The sequence below is a fragment of the Gigantopelta aegis genome, chromosome 3 (assembly GCF_016097555.1).
Source record: "Gigantopelta aegis isolate Gae_Host chromosome 3, Gae_host_genome, whole genome shotgun sequence".
In the NCBI taxonomy this organism is placed as follows: domain Eukaryota; kingdom Metazoa; phylum Mollusca; class Gastropoda; order Neomphalida; family Peltospiridae; genus Gigantopelta; species Gigantopelta aegis.
In genome coordinates, this window is record NC_054701.1 from 35140896 (window position 1) to 35153853 (window position 12958).

The following is a 12958-nucleotide window of genomic DNA, read 5'->3' on the forward strand; positions in this document are numbered from 1 at the left end:
AATCTTTCCTGGCAGCATGCCCCCGAACCCATCACAGATCTCGCTTCCTTTGGGATCTCATCTCATTGCCCCTTTACACAATTCTGGATCCGCCCTTGATATTATTATAAAATTATATGGCTTTGCTTGTGAAAGTAACTCAGACATCCATACTCCATAGATCTAGCTCCTGGTAGATAAAGTTTCTTAAGAAGGAGATCGTGAATAGATATAGTAACTTGCGTCTGATCATGTTACACTGCTTAATAAAAGGCTACATCTAACCATAAAAATGCTTGATATTATTTTCTTTTAAAACTGTAGACCATTGTATTCATTGACATATGGGACAGTGTGTATGGGGCAGCAGCTGCCGCCAACTATAGGCGTAGTAAGATGTCAGCAACTGATCGGGCCAGTAAAATGTTAATTCGTCTTAATATGACCGGGGGGGGGGGGGGGGTTCCAATGTATTATTTTCAGAGTTGGCAGAGGGCAGTGTACTCTTGTGTCCACTCCTCACAACTAGGGAAATTATTTTTTTCAAGGAAAACATTACTTTGTTCAGGACAGATTCTTTGATATATTTGTGATGAATGATAATTACTGCCCCTCCCCAACTCTGAAAATTATGGATCCCCACCTCAAAGTAATATGACTTCCCACTCCAGTTGTAGTCATCTTTCGACGACTAGGACTTGGTAAGCATAATTGATATATTTCGGGTATCAGGTTCATATTTTCCTATAATACAGTTTTCTGTATTTTGACAAACTAATGTTCAATTAAACAACAACAACAACAACATGTTTCCAGTGTCTCCAGACGAAGCAAATTAGATCGTACTTGGTATTTCGTCTTGGAGTTCTCTGTTAACAGATCTGATCAAAACCAACGTTATCCCGCGTACATATGGCCAAGCAGGTATGCCGATAGTGACACGCGGCTTAACATCAGTTTCATTAGAAAATGTTAACATTATCGACGATGGGAATTGATTTCATCTAAGAGAACCTAAATTACCCTGGCATCTCCGAGACGTGCGAAATCAGGAATAATGAAATACTTCATCCCGTCTACTGCGCCATCTAGTGTGGCGCCCCGGATAAACAAGATGAGTAGCACGACGTACGGGAAAATAGCTGTGAAATAAACAACCTGCAATACAAAAAGAAAATCGCATTAAAATATAACTTCTCTTTTCGGTACAGTATCTTCAGAAGAGAAAAGATATGTTATATTACCATAACTGACTGGTGCATCAGAAATGCCAGAACCGTTATTTTCATGTTCCATGTGCCCAGGAACACGCACCAAAATATGTCTTCAGAATCCAGTATTTAGCAGATGCGTGTATAGAATGTATTTCTTTTTAATGAGGACATGCAATACTTTTGTCGCCTTGGTTTTTCTGAGTAAATTTACACATATAATGCATTTTGTTTTAGGTTGGAATAACTTACGTGAACACTGCGCTATTTGAAGTTACATCTCTTCCTTAAAAAATATCCTACTTTACCACTGGTGGATGAACAGATTTGTTGGTTTGTTTTTGTGGGTTTTGTTAACCGTTGATACTATTCTCGACTTTTGTACATGATATATATATATATATATATATATATATATATATTCAAGCAATATGTTGATGGGTCATTTGTTGCTGACTGCAGAGCTGGTAACTATGTTTCGCATTTTTATCAATACATGTCAGACTTGTTGAACTACCACCTATATCATCGGAGTCGAAAGCGGATGAGAAGGCATCAAGTATACATTGTCACACCTACCCTCAAGTCTGAAGATACCACATTTCCCCCACTCCACACACGCCTTAGAAAGAAGGGCCTCCACTCGAGGGTCAAACTCGACCCGGACCCGAATACCCGACACTTATACTAGATGATGATAAGACTAAAGAAAAAGGTAAAATAGCATTATGTGTCTTAATTCCAGCGCTGAACATGGATGCCAAATCATATCATTGTATTGCATTTGGAAACCGGTTGATACGTCCAGTATTGTGACGGATGGACAGCCAGTTTAAAAGAGAAACTAGCGCATGATCATATAAGTATTGCGTAACTTATATCGTTTATTATCTACTGCTGAAATTATTGGCCTACATTGTCTATAGCATTATACCGTATAACCGGAAATTTTCGTGGTCTTAATTTTTCGTTGATAGTTGATAATTATATTCCACCATGCACGGATAGGCCTACTCGAGTCCTGTGAACGGACTCGAATCTTGCTAGAATCGACTCGTGCCCGAGTACTCGAGTACTCGTGGAGACCCTATTAGAAAAGCAAATTAATATATTACTACCTCCAGTTGTTAGCATCTTCCGAAGCCTATATATTTGGCATTTGTTAACACCTGTTTCATTTACCTTGCCAGTTGACTTTATTCCTTTGATGAGACAGAAAAAACAGATGACCCAGGCCAACATCAAACATAAGACTAGCTTCCATTGTGGCGTGCCGAAGTCTTCAATACCCGGTGACACGTTGAGGGCATACCCACTGACAAAAAGCAAGCAAATATCAGGGTTAGGTTACGATATGCACAAAATTATGCGCATACTTCAGATATTTGTATAAATTCATTTTAAAATGACATTTTTGTGATTATTTTAAAATGAACACATCAGTTATAATTCTAAAAAAGAAGCAGCAACAAAAACAAGGCGCTCATTGCATTTTATAATTGCTCTATTTGTTTTCAGAATATAATTAACTGTGACTCGGCTCTATACCTTCATTATTTGTTTACCTCTTTTTCCCCACTTGCTGTGCTACAGGAGTAGTCTATCAACGGCTTTGTGTAAAGGTATGTACAAAAGGCCATGACATTATTGTATCCTGTAAAACATACTATGGGGTCCCTTAAAGAATATAATATACCTCTACTAGGATTAATGAATATAGGCTTCCGTTGATGCAGGTGCACACATGCAATTTTTACAGATTGCTTTATTCACATATTAGGTTTATGTTTCGGAAATGAGTGGCGAAGCTAAGTGAAAACAAAAATATTGAAGCCTTTTTAATATTCTTAATACTTACTTCCAGTACTCATCTGACGGTAGACGCCTTTTCCTTTTCGTTACAGCAGTGAACAAAGTGGCATTCCACAATCCAAGAAATTTGTCGTCTGTACTGTAACACGTTCCGTTTAACTCTTTAACGCCTTCGGAGCAGGTTATTAGTGGAAGTTTTAAACTGCAATCTACAGAAAAAAGAAATGTGTCGTCTGTACTGTAACACGTTCCATTTAACTCTTTAACGCTTTCGGAGCAGGTTATTAGTGGAAGTTTTAAACTGCAGTCTACAGAAAAAATACATTACATTGACATTATTATATCTGGCTGACCCATTTGTTTTTTCCCCGTCCCAACAATGCCCCACGACTGGTATATCAAATACCAGGGACCATGCCCTCGAACCACCCTACAGATATCTCTCAAACTCAAACTCGCCCTTTTTAGAATTTTTATGTTCCTCCTTTAACAAGGGGAGACGTAGCTCAGTGGTACAGCGCTCGCTTAATGCGTGGTCGGTCTGGAATCGATCGCCGTTGGTGGGCCCATTGGGCTATTTCTCGTTCCAACGACTGGTATATGAAAGGTCGTGGTATGTGCTATTCTGTCTGTGTGTTGGTGCATATAAAATATCCCTTGCTGCTAATCGAAAAGAGTAGCCCATGAGGTGGCGACTGCGGGATTCCTCTCTCAATATCTGTGTAGTCCTTAACCATATGCCTGACGCCATATAACCGTAAATAAAATGTGTTAAGTGTGTCGTTAAATAAAACATTTCCTTCCTTCCGATTGACGTTTCTGCTTCAGACTACGATTATGCCACAATCGCGTCTAACATTTTGTTTGTTTGTTTTTTTAACGACACCATTAGAGAACACATTGATTTATTGGATGTCAAACATTTGGTAATTTTGACGTATAGTCTTAGAGAGGAAACCCGCTAAAAAAAATTCCCATTAGTAGTAAGGAACCTTTTATATGCACCATCCCACAGACAAGATAGCACGGCCTTTGATATACTAGTCGTGGTGCACTGTCTGGAACGAGAAATAGCCCAATAAGCCCACCAACGGGGATCGATCCAAAAAGACCGCGCATCAAGCAAGCGCTCGATCGCGTGTAACAAGATTTGTCGCCAATGCAATGTGTTACGACGATCGACATCAGTCGGTGATCCAAAAAAATTAAAAAATTTCTGATCTTGACCGTTGGAGTCTGATCTGTGTAATTGCAAGGTCGATCTAAACTAGACGTTACTGCCTTGGCAAGTTCTTCGTCAGTTCTTTGTCAGTTCTTTTGAATATGTTTTTATGCATATTATGCTTCATTATAAGTCAATGGTATATTATATAAATGAAGTACATTATATAATTTAATTTAAAAATGTAAATAAATTAAAAACGCCCACCTCCCCCCCCCCCACATACACACATGCACATGGAGCTTGATGTTGCATACCTTGTGTGTTCCAGTGGTTGTCGCACGACGTCCACGGCAGCTCACTGGTGAATGACGCGAACAGGTAGTAGAGAGACCACGCTAGAATCATATTGTAGTAGATGGCTGTGATGGATGATACTATCACCATGGCAATACCAATACCTAAACACAAATATAAAATATGTACCGATGGAAAGAAATATGAGTGGCCGCAACCAAAGTCATCATTCATATAATATCCAGTGACGTAGGAAGGTGCCAAAAGGGGGAGGGGGTACACACACACACACACACACACACACACACACACACACACACATATTTATATACATAAATATATATAAACCATCGCTGCTGCTACTCAGTGATATCGTTATGTAATCAACAGGGCTACTGGTGGATTAAATTTGGAATACGACACCTATCAACTTCAAAAATACCCTCAGAGATATTTTGGACCTTTTCGCTTAACCCCTTCCCCCGTAGCTCTTGGACTAACTTGAAGCCAAATGGCTTCACAACTACACTACCAGGGGAGGTACAGTGCTAAATATATACATAAGGGAACTCAAATAATAATTTACAATTGCCAAAATTGTAAGGTATATTAACTATGAGGAATGGTTATATGATAATAGTGCATTAATTGGGCAAACATTACAACCGGTAGTTCAGTATTACAGTTGGTTTTATGACCACCAAAGATCTTGAAGGACGATTGGGGTCAGAAGTGAAAATTGAAAGTTGACGTGTTTTTTTATCAGTAAATCGCAAATTCAAACAATAAAAATAACTAAAAACAAAACAATAACAACTGTATGATCAACAGAATGAAACAGATTGACAGAAATAATGTTCCACAGTGATTAATCGACCTTCCTGTAAATGGTCAAAATCGAGAATGACACCCCACGCACGTGTACGGGGCAACTGTGTGATGCACGTGCAAACCATGGAATGTGTTTCGGTGTGTTGATAAACAGACCTGAACTTTCTTTACTAGGATGTCTGTGGTCAAAACATATGTTCGGTCTAATAATTGATATTGACATTAATATTTCAGGTTCCCCTACTTTTTTTGAAGAGTACACACACACACACACACACACACACACACACACACATATATATATATATTAATTACATGTTGTATAAATCAAGCTTGCTTACCCCAGTCTACTTAAGGTTCACTCACGCCTATCCTGGAAACATATTTTCGACTCACATTGAAGATATGCCTGGGATAGGAACAAAACTATATTGTCCTCACCTTTAAACAGTGGAGAGAATTTCCAACAAGTCATGGCCCCTCTGCTGCAGAATTGACCCAGCGATGATTCCATGAAGAAGAGAGGGATTCCGACAATGGCCATCATGAGGAGGAAGGGGAAGAGGAAGGCACCTCCCCCATTTCTGTAGGCGAGATAAGGGAAGCGCCAAATGTTGCCCAGGCCCACGGCGTATCCCAGCATTGAGAGGAGGAAGTCGAAGCGCCCACTCCAGTTGCCCCGTTCCTTGTTCTCATCCTCATCAAAGAAGTACTTGCTGGAATTGGTCGTGGTGATCGTCTCAACGCTCTTGCCAACATTCTGAATTGAACAAAATACAACATTATTATGTTAATGTGGCTAGCAACAATGGCGAAACGCTGAATGGAAAGCGTTACGTAACGTTGCGGAGTATAAAGAGAGTCTTATGTTAAGAGTTGTGTAACGTTTTCAAAGCAGTGTCATTTTAGTCATAAAATAAAATGCAATTAGCTACAAGCACAAGGGCTGTAAGTAAATTTTAGTTGAAAAAGACGTGTAAATTTATTTTAAACCTGGTTTTTTTTTGGTTTTTTGTATATATATATATATATATAAGAAATAGAATACTACATTCGTGTCCTTTAGATAACATATCTTATAATTTGTTGTTTAAACATGTGTTTAACTTGCTTTCGCTCGTTAGATACGTTTTAAACAACTCGTTGTAAAATAAATGATATCTAATGGCCAGTGACTCATGTACTATTCTTTAAGTTCAGCAAAATATTACCTGTGATCCTGTTACTGATGCAGGTTGTGAAGACGAGTCCCTGGATGGGGCTGGACGGATGTCTACGTGTGTGCCTGGCGGGAGAGAATCGGTGTTGATCTTGTCGTCTGCTGCATGACCACCAGGCAAACCTCCTTGGTTGCCATTTTGGTGATTTCTCTTTTAAAACAAATAATATTATTAAATAAAAAAGTTATATTTCTGGTTTACTATCAAAGCAAGTAAGGACGCAGACTTCATTGGACGCCATTTTGGGGATTTCTATTTTTTTTTTAAATTGAAAAAAAAAAAAAAAAATCTTATTAATTGGTGTAGCACCCAAAACAAACTCCTACTCTAGTAAGTAGGCAGACCTCATTGGACGCCAATTTGGTGATTTCTCTTTTAAACCTAATTAATAAGAAAAACCCCCACCAAACAACATATTTCTTGTTCACTGATAACACCCACTTTATAAAGTGGTGAAACATTTACTTCGGCTGAATTCTGATTTAATAGAAACAGTCGGTTAGCATTTTTGGCTATACATGTATTATAATAACTCGAATTTGCATACGCATGGATATAATAAAACTGTTTATTATTATAGTGGTGTTGGTATCTAGTGGGAGTATCCCTATCAGCTAACATGATAGCCTACATAGTGAGCACCATGTTCGAATCATTTCAGTGGAGGTTGATTTATCTGTTACACCAATTTACACAGACTATAGTAGATTAGTATTAGAGTAAAAAGATCGACTGACGTCTCTCTGCGAACCAATTTGGATGTTTTCGTTTTTGACCTGGTGCTCCACGACTTAACAATTGTTACACATTACTTAAAATGTATTGGTTTCATTATCAATTTTAGTAAATATAATGGTCGAAATTAAAAACAAATTCAGCCAAACATTACCTGAAATCCAGTTCGGGGTCTGCGATGAGCCTTACGCGTGTCTTGTGAGGGTACATTTGTGTTGACCTTGTCGTTAGAAACATATCTACCAGATAGGTCTCCTGGGACGCCATTTTGGTGATATTCCTAACAAACAAAACAAACGAAAAAGTCAAATTTCCAAATATGAACAAAGCATTGTCTTCACCGTTAAATACTTTAGGAAATCTTTTAGCAGACTTACTCTGCAGTAATTCTTTATATCACGGGCCCGTGCGAATTATTTTAAGATAGCAAGTACAAGCTATGAAAGGTATGAGAAGACGTGCTCCAAAGTGAAATCACAATGTATATATAACTATGTGCTCCTTGGATTTTTCTTTTAATAGTATATTGGCCTATATTTTTTAAAAAACCCACACATTACGATTTTTATCATTGTTACATGTATATTGTTTTTTAATGTATTAATAGACCACAATACGTGACATAACTAATTTATTCTGTTGATGTATTTATGAATAGACTGATTTGATTTAAACTAATGTTCTGATCCCTCAAACGCAATTTCAATAACTCTCATGTATGACAATGCGGGGCGGGACATTGTCCAGTAGTAAAGCGCTCGCTTAATGCGCAGTCGATTTGGGGTCGATCCCCGTTGGTGGGCCCATTGGGCTATTTCTTGTTCCAACCAGTGCACCACGACTGGTATATCAAAGGCCGTGGTATGCACTATCCAGTCTGTAGGATGGTACATATAAAAGATCCCTTGCTACTAATGGAAACATGTAGCGGGTTTTCTCTCTAATGCTATATGTCAAAATTACCAAATGGTTGATACCCAACAGCCGATGATTAATAAATCAATGTACTCTAGTGGTGTCGTTAAACAAAACAAACTTTAACTTTTTATAATAACGCATACCAATAATACCGGCCTCGGTGGCGCAGTGGTTAAGCCATCGGACTACAGGCTGGTAGGTACAGGGTTCGCAGCCCGGTGCCGGCTCGAACCCAGAGCGAGTTCTTAAGGGCTCAGTGGGTAGGCGTAAGGCCACTACACCCTCTTCTCTCTCACTAACCAACTAACAACTAACTCACTGTCCTGGACATACAGCCCAGATAGCTGAGGTGTGTGCCCAGAACAGCGTGCTTAAACCTTAATTGGATATAAGCACGGATGTTTTAAAATGCATAATATACTACAATTTTAAAACAGTTTACATATATTTTATTCTTTCTAACTCTAGTAGTACAACGCTGTCTCTTATTTTGTTTCTGTTATTTTCCTTTGTCTTTGGTATTGTCAGCTTGGGTTGTATTCACCCTCATCTCAGTGTTCCGGCCAGTTAGTCGTTCAGTAGCAAGCTTATCTATTGTTTCTTTTGTTACCTGGTGTTCTCCAGAGTTGGAGACTTTTAAACATTCAAGCAGGACAGAGGTACTTTTCTGCATTGCATATTTTATAGTTGATTAAGTTCTGCATAGCACAATAATTATTAACAGCACGGATAAATACAAACTATATATTTTAAACCATAATCATATGTTTTAATTAGTAAACTAGATTAGTGTATGTATATTTTATGATAAACCTTAAATTAGAACTTAGCATGTGTAAGCAGATGATTAAACTTATTCTATAGCGAATGAGTTAAAGTAGGCCTAGTGTTTAATTTATTATTATTATATTGGGATATTTGTCTTCTAAGACGAATATTTGATTAGGTTTGAAGATAATAAAATTAAGTAAATAACTGAATTGGTTATTAATCTACTTTATTATTAAGTATATATATATATATATATATATATATATATATATATATATATATATATATATATATATATATATATATGAATATATTCTATGCATATAGTTTATGCGCACCTATTTATATGTGACATTTTATTGACAGGTTATCAATGATGAAACTCAACGAGCACCATTAATCGAACGACCTGACCCACAGTCGGTAGGATAAATATTTACTTGTGTGATGTTTATGATTTTGTGTGCTGTGAAATACAGAGAGGTATTTATATAGTTTTGTGACATGCTTAGCACATGCTTATAGCAGTGGTGTGTGATGAAATAAAGAATAACACACGAGTGGCCGTTAGATACCATTTATCTCACAACGAGTTGTTTTAACATGTATCTAACGAGCGAAAACGAGTTTAATACGCTTTTAAATAACGAATTGTGAGATAAATGGTATCTAACGAAAACGAGTGTATTATTCTATTTCTTACATATCCTGAAAAATCAGGTTTTAAGCAAATTTTTACATCTTTTTCGACTAAGTTATTTACAGCCGTTACACTTATAGCTAACTTACGCGGCACAGACACATGATTGTCAGGTTAACTAAACATCACTGTGTAATCTATTTCCACCGTGTTGTTTTTCATTGGATGATTGGCACTGGTGACCTGGTCACCAACTAGGAGCAGCAGTCGTATGTCTTGAAATTATTAACACACGTACATGTGTAAACAACCCATGTGTTATCAAAAATAACGCATGCTGTTCTCTCCAACAGAAAATTAAATTAACCTTTGAATTATAATTATATTTGATTTGAGTCTGTTTGAATTGAAATATCTGTATGTTAAATGCACATGAATCAAATCAGAGGCGGATCTGCAGGGACCCGCCCCTCCCCCCCCCCCTAAATTTTGCAACAGTTATAATTTTATTATACATATATATTAATTTTCATTTTTTTTTAACGATCCCCTCCAGACCTCCCCCAAAGTTCCACTGGCATTCCGCCTCATGTCATTCCCCCCCCCCCCCAAAGGGATTTTCTAGATCCGCCACTGCATATAATATTGTTGTAATATGTACTTGGCAAACAACGTTAAGTATGGTAAAGTAATATATACGAGTATTTTAAGACATTCGACTGGCAACTCCTAGGTAATAACACAGTCACAACAACCACACTATCCCATGGAAAAAAAAACATCCAAAGAACGATAAAAAATTATTGCACTTTGACATATACGGTAACCTGAAATACATATAATCGTGCCGCTTGCAAGCGCATTGGCTATAAATAAGTTTTAGGTAGATATCATGACATTAATTTCATTTCAACTTATTTTCGTGCTTATATCCAATTAAGGTTCAAGCACGCTGTCCTGGACACACACCTCAGCTACCTGGGCTATCTGTCCATGACAGTGGGTTAGTTGTTAGTTATTTGTGGTTAGTTAGAGAGAGAAGAGGGTGTAGTGGTCTTACACCTACCATTTAGTCGTTGAAACTCGCCTGCGAACCTGTACCTACACGCCTTATGTCCGATTGCTGAACCATGACACCACCGAGGCCGGTTTGTTTTCACATGAGTGAAATATACTACAATTTTAAAAGAGTAACCACCGACGGGGATCGATCCTTGATCCTTGATCGACTGCGCATCGGCGTGCGCTTTACCACTGGGCGACGTCCCGTCCCCTAATACGCTTACATAGTCTTACTTGAAAATATACTAAAAGGCAAAAGTTATTGTGACACACAAAAGACAAATATAATTAATTGATGATACGTTTTACTGCCGTGTATGAAACGTTATTTAAAATGGAAAGAGAAATGTCCGAAGGTATGGAAACGAGCAATAGTCCATGAAAAGGGCGCACCTGCCAAATGCAAATGAGCCACATCACTAGCGGGGGTCCAGTCAGTAGCGAGTGTGTCCACCTAGATCACTGATACAGGCCTGGACCCATATTCACAAAAAAGTGTAAATTTACGTCTACGACTAGCACTTACGTGTGCCGTAGATTTACGTTTACGTGCAAGAAGCACCTTATTCTCAAAGATGGTCGTAAATGTAAACGTAACTTAGTTGGACGTAAATCTACGATTTAACATTCTCACTGGAGTAATTAATAAAAACACATTAAAAAAATGATGGCTACCGGGTAAATAACAAATGCGCAAAACGCAATTTTGTTTGTCGTCTGCTAATAATAACATTGCGAACAGTGAACCATGGCATTTTGGTATTGGTGGGGACCCGCGTTTTGGTACGAACTTGAGGACATTACTTAAAAAGGAAAAGATAACTCGGGAGAAATTGGCCGAGTCGAAAACATCCGTTCGATCACGAAAAAAAATATGTTCAATCCGTGGGCGTTCGCCATCGCAAACTGCTTCATTTATTGGAAATACTGCTAGTTTCCGTAAATAATAGTAAATATCGGCGATCGTGCTTGATTTATTATATGTATACAACTTACGTGCAGCGTTAGTTGCAACCTGAGGCACTCTTATATTTACGTCCAACTTTACACGTAACTTACGTTTTCGTTGTTTCGTGAATAGCTCTTCAGTCGTAGATTTACGTTTACGTGTAAAACTAGGCTTACGATATTTTGTGAATATGGGTCCTGGCACCGTCGTCTCATTGAGGCCACTAAACACTGGAGAAAGTTCCTGGGAATGCCATTCCAGATCTGGGGAAGGATAAGCGGAGCTCCTGCAGTGTTGTTGGAGGATTTGGAAGACGTCGCAGGCGTCGCTCCATTTCATCCTAGACATGTTCGATTGGTGACAAAACCAGGAACCTGGCAGGCCAGGGTAGCACATCAACATTTTTCTTATTGAGATACTGATGCACAACTCTAGCAATGTGTGGTCTGGCGTTATCGTGTTGTAATGTCATCCCGGGGCTGTTTGCAAAATTTCATCTCGGTACCTCACAGCATTCAAATTGCCTTCAGTCACAAGCATCTGGGTCCGGCATGTGGCTGTAATTCCACCCCATATCATAACGCCACCAACTCCAAAACGATCCCCTTCAAGAACACATGGCGTGACATAACGTTCACCTTGACGTCTGTAGACATGTGTCCTGCCTTCAGATCTGTGGAGAAGGAAACGGGATTCTTCAGTGAAGAGGATACGTCTCCAGTCACGTGCTGTCCATCGCAGGTGTTGTCTGCACCACTGGAGACGTCGACGTCGATGTTCTGGCGTCAGGATTGGCCTTCTGGCTGGGCGTCTTGCACGAATGCCGTAGATGAGTAGACGTCATCGGACTGTCCTCGCTGATACACCTCTGTTGCCAGGGATGGTACGAGCTGTGAGGATTGCTGGCTGGAACCTGTTTCGCAGATGCGTGGTTCGGATCCATGTGTCTTGGTGAGGGGTTGTCACGGGTGGTCGGCCGCTACGGGGACGGTCCCTGACCTGGTTGTTTTGTTGATATCGTTGCCATAAGTGCCATATGGTGTTTCTGTGTACGTTGAATTGACGTGCGACGTGACGCTGCGAGATCCCAGATTTAAGCATCCCTATGACTCGCCATCTGGCATTTTCACCGAGGCGTGGCATGACGAAATTGTATCAAACAGTTCACTAATGGAGTTTTTCTGACTTCTGGACTTCTGAAGGCTGCACAGAGTGGCAATGATTTGCGACTGAATGTCTGACCTTTTATAGTGAACACTGGACAGCATTTCTCCCGAATATTCCATGTTTCTTGCACAAAACATGCAATCCTTGCAACAACTGCTTGGTTGCATTTCTTCGAGCTGTTTCATGTACATTTTCTCTGGTTTA

At 39.0% G+C, this 12958-nt stretch overlaps 1 protein-coding gene across 1 annotated transcript in view; it reads right to left on the reverse strand.

Annotated features, from left to right (window-relative positions):
• The window catches only part of LOC121367939 (sodium- and chloride-dependent glycine transporter 1-like), a 32215-nt gene that overhangs the window by 16274 nt on the left and 2983 nt on the right, over positions 1–12958 (reverse strand). Inside the window, exons 2-8 of the mRNA XM_041492402.1 lie at positions 7402–7527; positions 6504–6662; positions 5734–6052; positions 4482–4625; positions 3049–3211; positions 2373–2505; positions 1003–1137 (exon numbers count right to left, since the gene is read on the reverse strand). Of these exons, the coding sequence (XP_041348336.1) occupies positions 1003–1137; positions 2373–2505; positions 3049–3211; positions 4482–4625; positions 5734–6052; positions 6504–6662; positions 7402–7527 (1179 nt within the window). The remainder of the gene's footprint in view (positions 1–1002; positions 1138–2372; positions 2506–3048; positions 3212–4481; positions 4626–5733; positions 6053–6503; positions 6663–7401; positions 7528–12958) is intronic.